The 18,317-nt window shown below is 32.8% G+C and overlaps 3 protein-coding genes and 1 long non-coding RNA gene across 5 annotated transcripts; 1 reads left to right on the top strand and 3 right to left on the bottom strand.

Moving 5' to 3' along the window:
• Positions 1 to 2,695: 2,695 nt before the first annotated feature.
• Positions 2,696 to 6,067, top strand: LOC114173283 (NAC domain-containing protein 7-like). The gene is made up of 4 exons (XM_028057569.2): positions 2,696 to 3,278; positions 4,570 to 4,751; positions 4,837 to 5,108; positions 5,235 to 6,067. Exons 2-4 carry the CDS (start codon positions 4,592 to 4,594, stop codon positions 5,802 to 5,804), a joined length of 1,002 nt encoding a protein of 333 aa, XP_027913370.1. The 5' UTR covers positions 2,696 to 3,278; positions 4,570 to 4,591; the 3' UTR covers positions 5,805 to 6,067.
• Positions 4,975 to 7,362, bottom strand: LOC114173284 (uncharacterized). The gene is made up of 2 exons (XR_003602482.2): positions 7,226 to 7,362; positions 4,975 to 5,792 (listed from the first exon to the last, which is right to left on the bottom strand). It is a non-coding gene; the product is annotated as an uncharacterized LOC114173284 (long non-coding RNA).
• A 2,921-nt stretch (positions 7,363 to 10,283) lies between these two features.
• On the bottom strand, positions 10,284 to 13,413 carry LOC114170260 (Pentapeptide repeat-containing protein). 2 transcript variants are annotated; one of them, XM_028055747.2, is made up of 6 exons: positions 12,916 to 13,413; positions 12,779 to 12,808; positions 12,003 to 12,109; positions 11,509 to 11,543; positions 11,281 to 11,409; positions 10,284 to 10,795 (listed from the first exon to the last, which is right to left on the bottom strand). In XM_028055747.2, the coding sequence occupies exons 1-6, from the start codon at positions 13,263 to 13,265 to the stop codon at positions 10,604 to 10,606; spliced, it is 843 nt and encodes a 280-aa protein (XP_027911548.1). In that variant the 5' UTR covers positions 13,266 to 13,413; the 3' UTR covers positions 10,284 to 10,603. The 2 variants fall into 2 exon arrangements, with proteins under 2 accessions (XP_027911548.1, XP_027911552.1); XM_028055751.2 differs by having other exon boundaries at positions 12,003 to 12,092; positions 12,916 to 13,192.
• Positions 13,414 to 13,717: 304 nt separating this feature from the next.
• LOC114167327 (acid beta-fructofuranosidase-like) lies at positions 13,718 to 17,733 on the bottom strand. Its single transcript, XM_028052387.2, has 7 exons — positions 17,180 to 17,733; positions 16,540 to 16,548; positions 15,003 to 15,859; positions 14,753 to 14,914; positions 14,415 to 14,650; positions 14,208 to 14,295; positions 13,718 to 14,115 (listed from the first exon to the last, which is right to left on the bottom strand). Exons 1-7 carry the CDS (start codon positions 17,610 to 17,612, stop codon positions 13,906 to 13,908), a joined length of 1,995 nt encoding a protein of 664 aa, XP_027908188.1. The 5' UTR covers positions 17,613 to 17,733; the 3' UTR covers positions 13,718 to 13,905.
• Between the last annotated feature and the right edge of the window lie 584 nt (positions 17,734 to 18,317).

Below are 18,317 nucleotides of genomic sequence, written 5' to 3'. Positions count from 1 at the left end.
ATTTTGTTGATTTAGAAGTTAGAAATATTCATAGTAAAATATATTTTATTATTGTTTATTGTAGGATCAAACTTTGCTATATTGGCATAATTTTTGCATAAAAAGGGAAAAACATAAATATATTGTATACCTCATGTTTTTTTAGACAACAATAAATTAAGTTCATTTATTTTTTCTTATATGAATGTGAGCTGTGAACTTAAAGTATATGAAATATTCAGTCACTACAGGGAAGTTCAGATGCGAAAAGTACAACGTTTTTATATTAACATAAATAAGGTAAAGGGTTGTATATATAACATAAATAGATATTAAAAAAATTAATAAATTCATAAATTCATAATTATGTTATATATAACAATTCATTTATAATGCATTACGATATGGTGTTGTGATCATAGGGAGGTTTATCACAAGAGTATAATTGCATTGGAGAATTGGCAACAACTATGTGATTTTGTCCACATGGTAGTCGAAGTTTATTTACGTGGAAAAAAAATGTAACTTACAGATATAAAATGGATATTCTAAGAGGGTGAAGGGTGTAAGAGGAGGTTTTAAGAGTAACTCATATTTTTAATTTTTTTTTAAATTGAGGTGTGAACATAGTAATAAGTGATCTGAGAATAACAGAAGGCCCAAACATTCAGTCCAAAAAAAATAAAAGGGTAGAAGCCCAAGAAACCAACAAAAGAAAACAACGAGAAGGAGCAACCAAGTAAACTAACTTGGGCTTTTTTGGGCCCAGTTAATTCTTATGCTCAACCATGTACCCCAGCAATAAACAATGCAGGAGCAGGATAAGTCTGGAAGGTGTCATATATTTTATAAAGACTAAAAAAAAGGTGATTTCAAATTTTATTAATGAAGAAATATTTAAAAACATTAAAAATCACTTTTATAAACAAGTGAGTTCTGTGAAACATAGAGAGAACCTTAACGTGTAATTGCTTTGACTTCAATGCTGGTATGACTTGTGTATTTACTCCTCCTTTTGATGTATACCCACTTTCACCTTCAATACGTATGAAATGTTTTCATTGCTCAAACTTTACTAAATTTAATTTTAAAACAATATTTTATAAAAAACATTATAATAAAAAAATCTTCCAAGATCCGATTTTCATGAATGAATGGTGGGGCCAAGATGACACTGGATCACGTATGAGATGTTTGCTTCAGTTCTTTGCCAGTCCCATAGGCACAGCAAGCAAAATCCATTTTTTTATCCTCTTATTATTTTCTTTTATTGAATTTAGATTTTTTTTGTTGCGTTTTTTTCTTTTTAAATTCATTAAAAATTATTATTAAAATTTGTATTTCAAAAACATAATAGAAAACAATACAAAAAAAAAAAAAACAGAAAAACTGATATCGTTTTTCGTCTCTATTCAGTTGAGGAAACTAAACAAGTTAAAACCGGACTTACCATTTCTTTAGGCGGAGAAGCAGCCCCATAGAGAGGATAAACACGTTTGCGCCTTAAAGTTTCAGTCACTTTAAAACTTCGAACATTCAATAATAATAATTATTAATTTTGAGTATATTTATTTATAGTTACAATGAATAAAAAATGAAAATAATAACCAAATAATTTAATATTCCAATATCTTTAAAATGTTAACTACTAATATTAAATATGTTTAATTTCAATTATATAAAAGTAAATTACTGAAACTTTCTATATAAACGAGTGGAAAAAAAAATCAAAACATATGTGGTGGAGAAAATTGAAAATTTGGTAAATTGGGATAACGGAGTGGATCCCACATACGAGGAGTTCCCTGCGACATTGTGAGTCTAATCATAATGAACATCCCCACGCGGGACCGTGGGGCTCACTCTCCACCGCGAAACAAAAACACCACGACACAATTCATTTACATTTACAAAACTAATCAAAATGAAGAGAAAACGTTTATTAATTCAAAAATTATAATTATTCCGTAATGATTATTTCAAAAATTAAAATAACATTATTTTAATTAATTAAAATTATACGTAAATTTTTGTGCGTTTTAATAAAGTGATTGTAAACATGACATATTCTAGAAGACACATGCGCGCAGTATATGGAGAAGTGTCTCACTTGAATTCCTTAGGTCGGTGGATGGTCCCTGTTGTGAAGCTTTTAAGAGCTGATTTAATAAAGATAATAATATTTTAATCTATTTTTTTTTACTTATTTTTAATTCAGCTTTTTAATATTTTTTAATTATTTGTTTTTATTTTTTGAATGCAGACACAAATTCTTATGCATAAAATATTGCAGACTATGCAATGCAAACAACCAGAGCCCGCGTGCGGTGGTTCATCCTTCTAACTCAACAATAATTATTATTTCTCTGATGAAAACCTGAGTGACAAGAAGCCAAAAAATAAATGCTAACATAAATTTTGTAGTAAAAATACTATAAGGATATATTACAAAAGTAACATGACCTTAAAAATTACTAATAGTAGAAACTGTTGTCTTATCCGTTTACTTATTTATTTGCACTTTTGTGACACAAGGTCACCTTTTCACTGAGCGGGGAAAGTTAAGTTACGAATTTTAGTACGAAGCTTTACAGTGAGTTAAATGTGAGTAATGTATAAGCTTTTAGGTTAAATATATGATCTCCAAGTTTTTTATATATGGGTGATTTATGGTTGGAGATTTATTGGATCTATAATTTTCAGGTTCTGAACTAGGGTTACGTATCCATCGATTATTTTTGGGAGAAAAAAAAGATTGTTTTGTCGTCACCATCGCTTGGTGGTGGGTGGAGATAGAGGTTTACATCTCTCTGGCCGTTTTATCGCCACCTTTTATGAACTCAAAGCTTTTCCGGTAATCTAGAAAGGAGAGAGAGATACTCTTGAGAGTGATGTTTTTTTCTTTTACTTTAATTTCCATGATTCTTCATTTACTTCTTATGCTTTTGCTTTCTATTTAACCCTACCTCGTCTCCATTTCACATTCTTCAACCTTTCCTTCTCTTTTTCAGTGATTCTCGGGATCTCATCTCATCTCTCTCCTTTTTAACCCAACATTCAGACACTTCCTCGTTGCAGAACATTTAGGATTCACTTCAATTTCCGAGGATCGTTATTAACTACTCTCTCCACCAACCTAGCTTCTTTTCTTGTACCCTCGTGTTTCCTCGTCTTTCTTTCAGCGCTGCTTCTTTTCCCTTTTTGCTTTTTTTCGTTCGATTTCACCATATTTCTTATAAAGATTGTCCATCGAAGGCGCCCCACAATCTAGCATACATTCAATACGTGCTGCAAAAGAGGTTGGTTTCATCAGATCTGCACAAGTTTCTAACTTGTGTTTTCTTGTTCTTAATCTGATTCATGTTTTAACTTGGTCTCGCTCAACATGGAAATTTACCTTCCTGCTTTATCTACAATATATAGCAGATGATTGTGCGAATGTATCTAATTTATTAAGGGCATGCAAATATATGGTGGAATTGATTTTAATTATTAGTTCAAGTCAACAATAAAGTCCAAAACAGAAACAGAAGATATATAGTGAAATGCTAAATGTCACTTCATTTGCATAAATTTGAATTCTTCACACATGACTATGTGATCTTGTGAGTTCATGCCTCATCTGCATCATTGCATTTAACAAAAGTGCGCCTTGATTATCTTTCTCTATTAAGTGTTACAACTCATTTCAGTTTGTCTTTTTACGAAAAAGAGTGTTAATGTTTCCCAGATAAAGTTATCAACGTGTTCATATATAACCTGTACTTTTATCATTTGTATTTTTGTTTTTGTGTTACCTTTTATATATAACCTGTACTTGTTTTTATATATAGGTAGTTTATTCACCTTGTCCACCTGAAGTATTGTATATATTCTTAATTTAGAGCAAATTAGTAAGTATTTTGAAAGTTAAATGGCGAATAAACATTTAAGGAAGGGAACGGTTGCTGAAATCTTTTCTTTACTTCCACTAAACCTAGGTTTCTAAGCTTCAGCCTCTAATGTTGCAGAATGATTTACAATTGCAGTTACTGATGCAAAATTTCCAAGTCCATGTCTGTGAATTTTGATTTGGATCCTTCATAAGTTTATACCTTCTTTGATTATTTTTTTAACAACACATTCAATTTCTTAAAGGTAAATCTTTTTGAATAATTAAGAAACTTATTTAAGATATTAAATAAAAGTATCAAAGATAAAAGACAAATTTATTTAATTAAATAATATAGGCACTGTGACTTTATAGAAGGCCTGAATAAATACATGAAACGTAACGTATTTATTGTTAGCACATCGCAAAATTGCTCATAAAGACTTCTGGAAAGGTAAAATAAAAACTTATCTTTTAATAAATTAAAAAATATTTACATAAAATTTTGAAGAATAAAAACTTATCAAGCATTAGTGAAGTTTAACTTGTAGAGATCTTTCTTTTATCGTATCTGTAGAAACCTTGGAGAAAAATGCAGACTTCTAATTTTATTATGAATGTTGAACAATTTATAAAATATAAACTTTTAATATATATTTGACACCTTTTACAAAAATGGTGATCCTTTTAATTTTTGAGTTTTCCTCCCTCAAATGCAGGTTAATTAAATCAAGAGCTGATATGAACACTTTTTCTCATGTCCCTCCTGGATTTCGTTTCCATCCCACTGATGAAGAACTTGTTCATCACTACCTTAAGAAAAAAGTAGCTTCTAAAAGGATTGACCCAGATGTGATAAAAGACATCGATCTCTATAAAATCGAGCCATGGGATCTTCAAGGTATGTTGTGATAAACCCTATCATTCGACTCCAACAATTAGTACATAAACCACGTACTGATAACTTGTGTTTCTCTGTGTCATAGAATTATGCAAAATTGGAAACGATGAAGAAGATGAATGGTACTTCTTTAGCCACAAGGACAAGAAGTACCCAACAGGCACTCGTACCAATAGAGCTACAAAAGCAGGATTCTGGAAAGCTACAGGGAGAGACAAAGCAATTTACTGTAAACATTTTCTTACTGGAATGAGAAAGACTCTTGTGTTTTACAGAGGAAGAGCACCCAATGGACAAAAATCTGACTGGATCATGCATGAGTATCGGCTACAAACCAATGAAAATGGAACTCCTCAGGTAATTAATTCATTTTCCTTCTTTTAATTTCTGTAACAATTCCTCTCTTCATCTCTGATTGAAAAAGACAATGAAATGAAATAACCAGATTGTTTAGTGTTCTTAATTTCTGTAAATGGTTTCCAGGAAGAAGGGTGGGTTGTGTGTAGAGTGTTCAAAAAGCGGACGACAACTGCGAGGAAAATGGGGGATTACGTGTCGCCATGTTGGTATGATGACCAAGTCTCGTTCATGCAAGAACTGGAATCTCCAATGCCAATGTCTAACCCTAATGCACCAAATCGTCACCCTTACCCATGCAAGAAGGAGTTGGAATTGCAATTCAATATTCCTCACGACGCTTTCCTCCAACTTCCACAACTTCACAGTCCCGTGGTTCCTCAATCTGTGACTGGTTTGAGTTTTATCCCAGTTGTCTCTTATGGTGGCAAGAACAATGGAAATGCATTGCAGTGTTCGTCACTCACCCAAGAACATCGACAGTTTCATTATGCTAGTAATGATCAATCTATGGACCATGTTATGGATTGGCGAGTTCTTGACCAGTTTGTGGATAATCAGCTGAGTCACCATGAACACTTTTCCAGTGTGGCTCAACAGATGAAGGTGATAGCAAACGGATCAACAAAACCAGAAACTGGTCAGGAAAGTGCTTCAACTTCCATCTCCGGTTGCCAGATTGACCTGTGGAAATGAAAATTTACAGCTAGAAGATGCATACTAATTATACAGTGTAGCACTCTCCACAATGACAAAACGAAAATTCTGTACATTACAAACCCTAAAGTATTACTATTATTCTTAGCAGTTGTGTCAATTAATGATAACAGTGTGTCAATTAATGAACAGTGCAAGATTTGATGTAATGAGCTCATTAGAGATTTCATCATTAATTGAATATGCATTTGCATGTGATACAAATATATTAAGGTTATATATACTGACATAAACATGTTCCAGATTGAATGTATTTTAAACCCGTTCATTGATTCTGTCTATAGCATGAATTTGAAATGCTTAAGAATCTAAACCAACAGAATATTTGTACAATTTTTCTTCTTTTACTGTACATTGAATATGTAACATCTCCCTCTTTTTCTTCCATGCAAGTGCATAAAGGGAGGTTGAAAATCTAAATTTAAGAGGCTATTTGCTTTAAAAGATTGTCTTTTATAATAGGACAAAAATGAATATAGAGACTCGTCATAGTTCCAACAAAAAAACATAGAAATGGCTAAAAAATTAATAAGTAAGTCACACTCCCTTAGCGTTATTGGATTGTTTAATAAAACGATCGGTCTGTATAACTACATCTTTATTTCAATCATTATAAATAATTTTTTAGACTTAAAATAAAGTAAAAATAATGTAATGTTTTTATACAATGAAAAGTAATAACAAAATAAATAATGCTATTAGGCGTTATCACCATTTTTGAAAATGCAGTAGATAAGAAACTAACACAATTTTTCACACTCTCATCTCATCACATATGGTACTAGGAATTCTATCAACTTTTTTAATAATTAAATTAATAATTCTTTTTTATACATTGATAGTATAACTTTTTAACATCTATATTACATACAAATTAAATTCTACTTACACGTGTTTGCTTTCAACAGGGTTGGCAACTTAGGAAACACTCTTAGGGAGGTGACAGTGAGACACTCTTTAACCTTCAAATAGTTCTTTTAAAAATTGAAAGTAGAACTTATTTAGTAATTTCCCATTTTTTTTTGGTAAAAGAAAAATGATTTGAGAGCAGAGAGAGAAAGCAGGATAGAGAGGGAAGGTGAAAAATGGAGATATAGAGAGAAATAGGAGCAGAGAAAGAAAGAAGAGAGGAAGTATTTTCTTATTTTGAGTATAGAATCAGTGATAAGTTATTCTGCACATATAAGCTACAACATAATGTTGTTTAAACGCACACAAATCACAGGAAGTAAACATAAACTAAAGAAGAAAAACAAATTATTTTGAGAACATGGTTTCATTATACTAAGAACTTGTGGGTATATTGTTATATAAACAGTTAATAGTTATAAGAAGCAATAAACTAAATACATGATAAGAATATTTAAAGCAGCTAGTTTTTGTTATTTACCTACGCGTACCTGTGCGTGAAACATGGCTTCTCTTAGTTAGTGAAAGATTTCTATATTTACCAGAGGAGTTTTGTGGTGGTTCACCAGTTGCTGGGGCTACCTAAGAGGGTCTAGGCAGAACCGTGCGTTCGAAAGTGCCACCACACCGAGGTGTGCTTTCAAAAGTAAATGGCTTATATGTATATATATATACCTGGATCAGAGAAAATTAATTTAAAGCACGTAATCATGCATGGTTTTTCAAAGGCAAGAAGTATATGTGTCGGAGTGAAGAATTAAAATTGCTTTGAAGCAATGGCAGGACAGAATGATTAGGCGTGCGGGCATGAAGTTAATGATAATGCAGGTTTAAACTGTAGTCTGAGTCATGAATGTTTAGTTGCACAAAAAGAGAGGAATGGAGAGGTAGGCATGCTTGGCTGGAGGATAAGAAGGGAAAAAGGAGGCTTTTTTGTAAAAAGGGGCCACTTTGACTAAGAATTTGTAAAAATGGATCCGTTGAATTTTTTTTTGCAAAATAGGGTCAAGTCGTCGTGGTGGAAGAAGACATTAAAGGTGAAGTCGTCCTCTACTGTGCCGGTTTCTTTTTTTTTTTTTTTCAAAAAGCGAAACCGTGCTCTGAAAAGCCGGTTTCTATATATTTTGAAAGTGAAGTCAACTTTGGACCTGACGACTTCACTTTTTGGTTTTTTTTATTTTTATTTTTTATTTTTTTACACATTCAGCTTTATATATATATATATATATATAATTTTTTTTAATTATATATTATTTAGTTTTTTTTTAAAATATTTGTTTACAGTAGAGAAATAAAGTGACATCCTCGATGGCGATTTTTTCGCCAGTTTATTCTGATTTGGTCAAAACGTTCTCTACTTCTTCGTTTGATTTTACAAATTTAGTATTTTATTAAATGATACTTGATAGTTAGTAGACTAACTAAACCACAAATAAAATAAACATTAACAAATTAAATATTCAAATATAATTATCGAAGAATTTTTTAATATTTTTTTAATTTGTATCATTTTATCTTCTTAATTTTGTATTAAGGTTTAATGATGAAGTATTTTAGAATTTTTTTAAAACTATTTTTCATATTTTTACTTAAACAAATATTTAAAAAAAACTAAATAATATATAATTATATATATATATATATATATATATATATATATATATATATATATATATATATATATATATATATAAAGCTGAATGTGTAAAGAAAAAAAAAACCAAAAAGTGAAGTCGTCAAGTCCAAGGACGACTTCACTTTTAAAATATATAGAAACCGGCTTCCGAAAACACGGTTTCACTTTTTGGAAAAAAAAAAAAGAAATCGACACGGTAAAGAACGACTTCATCTTTAATGTCGTCTGCCATGACGACTTGAACCTATTTTAAAAAAAAAAAATCAAACGACTCTTTTTTACAAATTTTTTATCAGTTGATCTTTATAAAAAAGCCGAAAAAGGATGTATGAAAAAGTGTTTTTTCTGACATCCTTTGACTTGGTACACTTCTCTGTCACACCAGAGAAGATGAAATCAATTGCATAGCCAAAACAAGGAGTGGCCATGTGCACTGTGAGGCGGCGTTATAGTGAGAATATGATAATTGGGGTTTATGTGAGATTTCTTTATTACAGACCACTGTATGTGAATATATGTGAACATAACCGTATCATCGCACATGAGCTTGTTTAATTCTCCAAAAAGCATCGTAAATTGGTGAAAGATAAAATGGAAGAATGGAAAATACAGAACAAAATGACTGATACAATAACAAAAATAGAGAAAAAAATGGTGAACTGCTTTTACGCAATTGTAACATTAAAAAAAAAAAAATGTTTTTTGCTAAAGTAGTATAAAGTTGCTTTCACCCTGAGTTGACCTTGCCTTCTAAGGAAGCTCTAATTGCAAAAGGAGAGGATGCAGCAGGTCATATTTTTTTATTTTACTTTTATATCTTCTGAAAAATAGTTTCTTTCTTTATATCTGTCTCTCTTTCTCAATACTAAACATTTTTATCATGTATTACATGAGTATAAACTCAATAAACATTTTGTAATTAAAAAAAATAATGATATGTTCACAACTAATTTTAATAATTTTCTTTTACAAATTAAGATGTCATCTTTTAAATGGTTTAGAAATATAGAGAAATAGAAAAATAAAAAAATGAGAAATCACTTACAAAATGACATTTCATGTTGTAAGAAAAAATTGTTAAAATTTAGTCGTTAAAAAATTATTTTTTTTAAAAATATTATAAATTAAATTGTGATGGATTAATCAAACAGTTCATAGTCAAATTTGTTCAATTAATTTATGAAAGGACAATTAAATTAGAAATATAGTGAAAAAACAAACATATAATTTACTTGTACTTTTTTATTTCTTATGAGAATATCATAAACAATAATCACATATGCTCATTAAATTACTTTATATTAATTCATTGATTTGATTACTTTTCATTAAACTAAAACCTAACTGACTGAAATTATTCCTTTTGTGAATTGATTTATTTTTAACTTAAAACCAATCGGATTACTAATTAGCTAAATATTATTTTAAAATTTTGATTTTTAAATCTTTCCTTTCTTGTGCAATTTTGGTAAATGTTTTGGTTACCTACATCCATCTTCTTTATCGTATTTTAGATAAATAAATTAATGTAATATGCAAAGTTATGATTATGAAAAAAATTACATCAATTAAAAATAATATTGTTATTCCTTGTTGATTTTATTATTGTTAATTAAAATCATTGAAGAATAAATATCTTTGAAATAAATCCTTTATATAACCAAATAAGTTAAAAGTCTTACCAGACGCAAGCTCTTATAGGTTTTGAATGAAAGTTGATTGATGATTATAGAAAGTTAACGATGATCTCTTCGCATTGTGTTTCATACCTCAATTTTCTGATAATAATCACTATGCTAGATTTGATAAAGGAATTAAATATCATAAATGATTTAAAAGAGATGCCCAATGCATGCTATAATTCCAATTGTGGAATTAATCTCCAGGGAATATAAGCATCTAAAGAGGGAATGTGAGTGCATGAGCAAGATAAACTTAAACAAGAAATGGGACTTACAAGGTTCATAACGTCAAAATGATGAGAAATTATGTGCAAAGGACGAAACATAATCTTATATCCATAGATCTTACATAGTATAGGAGTAAGATGACTTGCAAAATAGGTTCTGGCTTGTTAAACAGAGGCCAACAATACCCAACATAGATTCAAGAAGTGGCATCATTTCATGAATGCGGGTATGCTCTCAGAAGTCCAAAAGGCAAACAGACCTCAATTATAGTCTCTGATATATTTACACGACTATGGCCTTGTAGCAAGGATTACTCTGAGTAACTACTTTGCATCGCAAAGTCCTGTTGCTTCATCACAGAAACCATCTCGGTCAAGCAGTTTCTGTGGTGGAGCACTTAAAAGGGGAGATGATGGGGAGCCATAAGCATTTCGTCGTTTGTTTCCACAACCTAAGCTTACTCTTGTGCTCACTCCTGTAACAGGATTTGTGCCACTGGCATACTTGCATAAAGCCTATACAAATTAATCAAACAGTCTACGTCATATCAGTGTCACCTTGGATAAAAATTATGCTCTGACAAAGCATTTCGATCACAACAGTACATAGGAGAGATCATGGAAGAGAGAAAAGAAACTAAAAAGGGCCATATGAACATAAGAATCTGTCGAAAAATTTACAACCATATTTATGATTTAGTAATTATCTATCCTTTTACAAAGATCCTATTATTTGAAAGGGTAGCAAAAGAATTGATAAAAAAAGATATCTGGTTGTTGTTATAAGGTCATGATTGAGTCTATGTTAGAATATTTGTGTCACTTGAGAACAATAAAAAAGGAAAGTGATAATGGAAGAAAACATGCGGGGATTGATCTTTGTTACTCTTTGGAATGGAAAGGGATGAGGGGATTGGAAATTCTTAAATTTGAGAGAATTAAATCATCTTCCAATTCACATTAGAGGATCCATTCCTTTAATAGGACATCAATGGTCATACCTGCTTTTGGGGAAGGTCCAACACAGCATCACTAAAGTCAGCACCTTCGATGATGGCACCCCCAAGGTCACTCCGTGTGAGGACTGTTCTAAGGAGGATGGCATTAGTGAGATTGGCTTCGTTTAAAACCTGTAAACCAAAGGTAAGAAGATCACATATAAATCAAATTAAAATAAAATAAAAGAAAATCAAACATATAGATAAAATAAATCAACTTGATGCAGTTACCATGCGATCCATCAATGTATCACTTAAATCGGCCCCTGTGAAAACATTTAAAAATTAGAGTCACTGTCAAAAATTACACACAAGAAGCACAGGAAATTTTCTGCAAAGAAAATCAGGAGATACATGAGAATGATAAAGTAAAAGGTATACATGAGTACAGGAAATGTATGAAGTGAAGGAAACAAATGTGCAAATGTTTTAACATTTCTTGTACATCAATCTTTGAATAAAGAAAATAAACGAGTTCTTTATGTCATTTTGCAGTTATATATGGTTATATTTTTTAACTTAGGGAATAAACACTTTTCGGATGTGCAAGCATATACAGGGCTTAACCATGACTTTGAACGGAAATCAACCTTGGGTCCAATAGAATCTATTATGTGAATGAATCAGATAACTTGAGTATCAGACTTTTTTTATTTATCTCAACAGAAACTTAGAATTGCATTTAAAACATGATGTGAAGAATTTATATTGCAATAAGCCTATACCTGAAAAATTTGCCTTGTATGCAACAGCTTTCTCAAGGTATGCACCATTGAAAGTTGAACCGCTAAAATCAGATTCTCTCATATCAGCAGCTGTGAAATTGGCTCTTCTGTATCAGTCATTCAGAATCATTATGAATAGAGGACTCCAAATTTATACATTATTAGATTCCATAAACTTCTATGAAGTGACAATTCAAATTAATTGAAGTAACACTTTTCTACTATGTTTAATCGCGTGTGTGTGTGTGCGCATAAAATAGTGAACTTCATAAAATTGCTAATGTTAATTCGAAATAAACATTGTAGCTACTTTCCCAGTCGCCAGATAAGTACTTCTATATGAAAGTAAAGCCTCCCGTAAAACATCAGCCCGAGGAACCAATGGAGCTGAAAAAAGCATAACAAAACTGACTAATCTTCAGTATGGAATGTCTACATCGGTAGAGTTTCTTTGTGTTTCTTGACAACGTTGCATTAGATAAAGGAAAACTACAGGGTCTCGCTAACTCAAACTTTCTATATGTTATACGTAAAATTGAAACAACAAAAAAGAACATTGGCCAAAGGAATAAGTAAAGATGAATGTCTACCACACCAAACATAAGTGAAAAAAAAGAAAAATCCTATTGACTCTATTCTATTTTCCACCTTTCCTCTTTTATATCTTTTATGATTACAAATTTGATAAAGCTAATGTAGGAAGGAGAACAATAAAATTGCATGATGTTCATTTCTAATTTCTTTATAACGCATGGCCAATTGAAATAAAAAATTACCTGAAATTTTCATTCACATGCACTGCTTTCCTGCAAAACAATTAGCGAACACAATTCAGTTTTGTTGTTGCCTAAAACTTAGTCCGAAAGTGTTATTTATGAATCCGCAAAGATAAAATGGAATGAAATAAACCAACCTGAGATCTGCAGAGCCAAATTGTGCAGCCGATCCTATCCCAAATTCACCTCTCATTTCAGCCTCAAATTTGTTGAGATCAGCAAGGGCAGACATGTCAGAGCTGAAGGCAATAACGGCAGCCGCCAACGTGGCCGAAACCACTTTCCCCCATTTCCCGGATTCTGCATTGGCAGCCACTGTACTACAACCAACACTCTTTCTTCTTTCTTCACAGTGATCTCTGTTTGAGTTCAATTGGCAGGCAACGGAAAAGGGCTTTGAATGAGAATCCGAAGTCATGGAAGTTGAGCTTGAAGATATGAGAAGAGAATTAACGGAAAGTGGTGACAATGAATTGAGCGCCATCATCGTAACCGGTGGTTGTCCACGAAAGGAACGAGGAAGGAGAAGCGATTTGAAGAGATGTCGCAGTTCAATTGTTCATGGTGAAAGTGGAAGAAGAATGGAGAAGTGGTAAGTAGAAGCACACGTATTCAAGCGTTATCCGCTTTCAAAAAATGCCACGTAAATTATGGGATTTGGGACTAGACCAAAACTTTTATGTTTGTGATTAAGGAGTTTAGAGTACTCATTAGGAAAATAATAAGTAGAAATATTTGGTCGTTATGACAAGCTTCATTTTATTTTTAAATAATTAAAACATAATAGATGTTTATGATAAGTTTAATTTTTTTTTTTAATTTGTCTCATAATAAAACATATATCTACACATTAAGGTAATTAAAAAGTAACATCTAATTGTGGTTGATTATGAATCATAAAATGTATTTCATTTATGAGAAACAATATTGTGCAGCAACTTTTTCATTGAAAGGGAGAACCATAATATTTCTTTCATTGCCATGACAATTTACAAATATCACAACTATTTTACAAAATCAAGCCTACTGAAAAAAGATTTGGACAAAATTGAGGCAGGAGTGGACCTTTGTTCAATAACCCTAACCTTTAGGTTAGTAGAACAGAAGGTTATTGAGTCCTAAGTCCCTTAAATTGAATTACTTTCTTGTGGGTTGAAGGGGCGTATGAATGCAGAATTCATTTGCCAAACTTTAACTGAAGCAGTCACAGTGGCTTCGGTAGCATTATTGAATAAAAACAATCTAGCAGCTCCATAGATTGCTTTCGTTGGATAAACTCGAGATGTAACGCATGTTCTTCCACCTTGAGCAAAGCTTTCCACCACAGAATGGTCCACCTAATTTTCAACATCAAAAATTCAACTTCATTACTTCATCTACTTCATCTTCATATAGCAAAATTTTGAGCAAGAAAATCACGAAAGCTTACCAATATCCTCACTGACAATTTTTCATCTCCTAGTACTGTAACAGAGCTTCCAAAGATTTTCTTACCAACATCAGTTGCTAGAGAAGACCTACAAAACATGATGTAACTTAATCAACAGTGTATTTAATCACAACTTCACACTTTCATTTTCTTGTTAAGAGACAAACAATGCCACTACAAGCTTGGAACAGAATATTAGTCCAATACCTTAATTGATCAGAGCAAAAGGAAGTTTTAAGTTGTCCATCGCTTCCTTTAACTACATAAAAGTACGTGGGAGTGTATTCAGAAAGATCATCATCAGCCAAAACTAGAAGACCAAATGGTCCTAAGGCACCACGTTCTGCTGCTCCACCACTGGTGCTACACTCGTACTCTTTATTGGATTGTGCAGTCATCTCCAAGGATTTGTTATCTATCTCAAACTCAGCTATAATGTCCAACTGTTGCATTGGAAGATGAAATTGCGTGTCATTGAATTATAACATTCAACTTTACATGCTCCTAACTACTTGTCAATCAAAAAAATTAACATGAACCCAAACCTGTGCAGCTGTTCCAATTTCAAGTGGCACCACTGACCCTGGCTTCACCTTCAAATTTTCAAACTCATTGCTTCCCAATCTCAAACTTTCCACCTCTGCTACAGGCCATTGAAGTAAGCTGCTACCAGTTTTCTTATCAAGTGTCACTGTTCTTGGAATACCCTATACAAAAAAAATGCAATCAATGTTATTGCTGGCTTATACAGCAGTAGTTTAAAAAGGAGAAATTATCATGGTTAGGTTAACACACCTGAATTGATGCCCAACCTTTGGCTACGTCAGCATATTCGCTATCAGACTCTCCAATCCAACTCCACAACACTCTCCTCCCCTTACTCTCATCATAAAATGTCTTGGATGCATAGAATATACCGTAGTCATATCTGAGTCCAATACCAACATCGTTGTTCAAGTCATCTGGTGTGAACTTGGCATTCTTCTCATCGTAAGTCCCCACTGCATAGTAATCATGTCTATCATCATCCAAGCTAACCTTCACCACATGCTTCACATTCTCCCCATTGATTGAAGCATCCAAGCCATTTTCACCCTCACTGGATACTGGGAAGAAATCAACACACTCCCACATGCCAGTGCCAGGCACAGCACGGAGCAGTCCCTCCACACGCTCATAGGTTTTGAAGTCATTGGTATCATAAAGCAAGGCTATGCCAGTTTTGTTAAGCTTTGATCCAATACTGATGCGCCACTTGCCTTCTGAGGTGAGCCAAGCTGTGGTGGGGTCTCGAAAATCCTTGGTGTCGATGCCTGGTGGAGGGAACAGAACTGGATTTGAAGGGTATTTGATCCAATCAACAAGGAGAGGATCAGAGGGATCTGCAGGGTATGCAAGGTTTTGGACCTGCACTGACTCGTTGGTTGAACCAGTGTATAGCATGATGACTTGACCATCAGGTAAGATTGTGGCAGAGCCAGTCCACACACCGTTTTGGTCATACCATTGATCAGCCACCATTGCAAGTGGAAGGTGAAGCCAGTGAATCAAGTCCCTTGATACAGCATGCCCCCAAACTATGCTACCCCAAACTGCACCTTCCGGATTGTATTGGTAGAAGAAGTGATACCACCCTTTGTAGTACATAGGACCTGAAATCGGTACCAAATTGTAACAACTGTGTCAAAAAGGTGGTCCAGGGAAAATTATAACGCCATTTTTTGAACTTCAATAATTCCAAACATCTAACAGATAAGTAAATATATAAAGTAAAATTTGTTTACTTGTAATCTAAGATTAGCTAAAAATATGAGGCATTTCAACTAAGATTAAAACGATAGCTGTAATGCTTTGCCTTGTAATACAAACAAGCTGTTCTAAACCAGACTGTTGGAGAGTACTATTAAGAACTGCGGTTCATCCATTTCGTTCAAAGTTTTGCGAAAATCTAACTTCTTATGAGAAATTGGAAGTCTAATTATTGTTTCCATATTGTGCAAAGTTACTAGATTTTGTGCACATAAGAAGATCAACAGCCATTGACCAATGACCGTATAGAAAAAACATATACATAATAAAATAATGTTAGGAATTTTGCCAAGTCAAGGTATAAAAAATGGGACAATTATTGGGCTACTAAAGAAAAGGGAGAAGAATTTAACAAACGTTCAAGAAAGTGACATGTTGTTTATACTACAAAAGTATACAACATTTTGTCTTCATCTCTCCATTACACAACTCATTTTATGTTATATTCTTTTTTTCTATTTCTCATGCTATAAATTAAAGCAAGTGAGGTAAAAACAATGGGAAAATGTAAGGGTGCTCTTACCATTAGGATCTGAAGCAGACAAACCAGGTTCCCCAAGCACAGCAAGCCGAAGCCACACCCACAGAGAGAAGAAAAAAGTTAGTATCCTTTACATTCAACAACACTAATATAATTTTTTCAATTTCAAATTGAAAGAATAATTTGGACAAAGTACTTTAGTTTAATTTTGTATTAAATTTGTTGTATAGATTAAATCAAAATCTTAATCAATAATTATTAATTTTAACTACAAAATACGCCGACTAAATCCTTTGCAGACAGTATTTTTTATTTTGACTATCGTCTTCTCTAAAATTAATACATCTGGTTAATTGTAACAATCAACCATGACAACGAAAGGGATTATAAAATTAATTTCCATAACCGTCTATTTTTGGTAGGTTTTCCTTGAAAACTTAAAATGTCTTTTTCGTCAAATGTTATCACTACTATAACTAGTATAAAAGCTAAACAAAAATAATAAAACGACTAATGACACTGTAAAAAAACACCATTCAATCATAAATGGCTATGCATAATCATTTAAGATGAGACCCAATCAAGATTCTATAAAACTTACTAACACTCTGTTCAACTCTACATTGAAATAAAGCTTAAAATAAAAGGAAAAGACGGAGCAATGGAAATAAAAGGAAGTTACCGTTCATCCAATTCTTCTCAGGTTGGAAGTGATAAGCCGTTCGCTGCCACGACAGCATGCTATTGTTCCAAGGATAGGATTCTCCATTGCTGCTCTTCAACATCCAGTTATTAGACTTCTCCGACACCCCTGAAGACACACCACGTGAAAATGGTTTCAACATTGAGCTTGGTACGGTGTGAGGGCTGAACTTCAATTCATTGGGCGTTGTTGGTGCTAATGAAGCATGATCTCCGTCTCCAGAAAAATGGGGGTAGTAGGCATTGAAGGCCACCAAGGACAGAAGCAGCAGCAGCAACACAGATGAGATGAGAAGCACCTTTTTCGCCGCCACGTGTCTTGGAGGGTCAGGCTCCGCCGGAGAGTAGGGTCCGTCGGGTATAGGAACATAGGAACAGGGAAGTTCAGAATGAGAGGAGAGGGAACGTTCCATTGGTAATGGGAAGAATTTCTATGCTTGCTTGGGTAACCAGAGACCAAAGGAGAAACCAGGAACTGGTCAAAACACAAAACTGCACAAATTGTAAACTTAATCAGAAAATTTTGAGATGCATTTTTCACAGATGACATGGCAATATTTATAAGGGTTTTTCTGCCAGGATGGACTTGAATAGAGCCAAAACAGTTTACTATTTTAACAAAATAATTGAGTACAGATACTGCCTCCCGCTTTTTTTTTCCTATTTTATTTTCAATGTTAGTAAACATAACAGTCTTCACTATCGAATGATCTAGAGCAATTAGACATGATGGAACAATGTTAATTGACCTAATCAAGATAACAATTACTTCTGAGAAAAACTCGAATTCGAAACATAAATAAATTTTTCTATGGATAATATAGCATGACCTAAATCAAATCAAGCATGAATTCTTCTTCTACGCTGTATTTTTCACCATTGTTAGAAGCTATGGACACAGTTTACAGAAAAAAAAAAAACATACACAGGATGGTCTTACCCAAATAGTGAAGCCCCAGATGATTCTTCAATCTCTTTGAACTGTTGTGTGTGAAGTTGAGCACACGATGGAAATTATGATGTGAATAGTGCTTCAATCCTTCTTTTATATACTATATATACAAATCTCTATTGTTTTATGTATCAGTTGGTTATATGTTATCTTTTATTTTTATTAA

The sequence above is a fragment of the Vigna unguiculata genome, chromosome 2, assembly GCF_037176805.1.
Source record: "Vigna unguiculata cultivar grain cowpea cultivar isolate G323 ecotype 2 chromosome 2, ASM3717680v1, whole genome shotgun sequence".
Classification (NCBI taxonomy): domain Eukaryota; kingdom Viridiplantae; phylum Streptophyta; class Magnoliopsida; order Fabales; family Fabaceae; genus Vigna; species Vigna unguiculata.
This window is presented reverse-complemented; position numbering and strand designations above follow the sequence as displayed.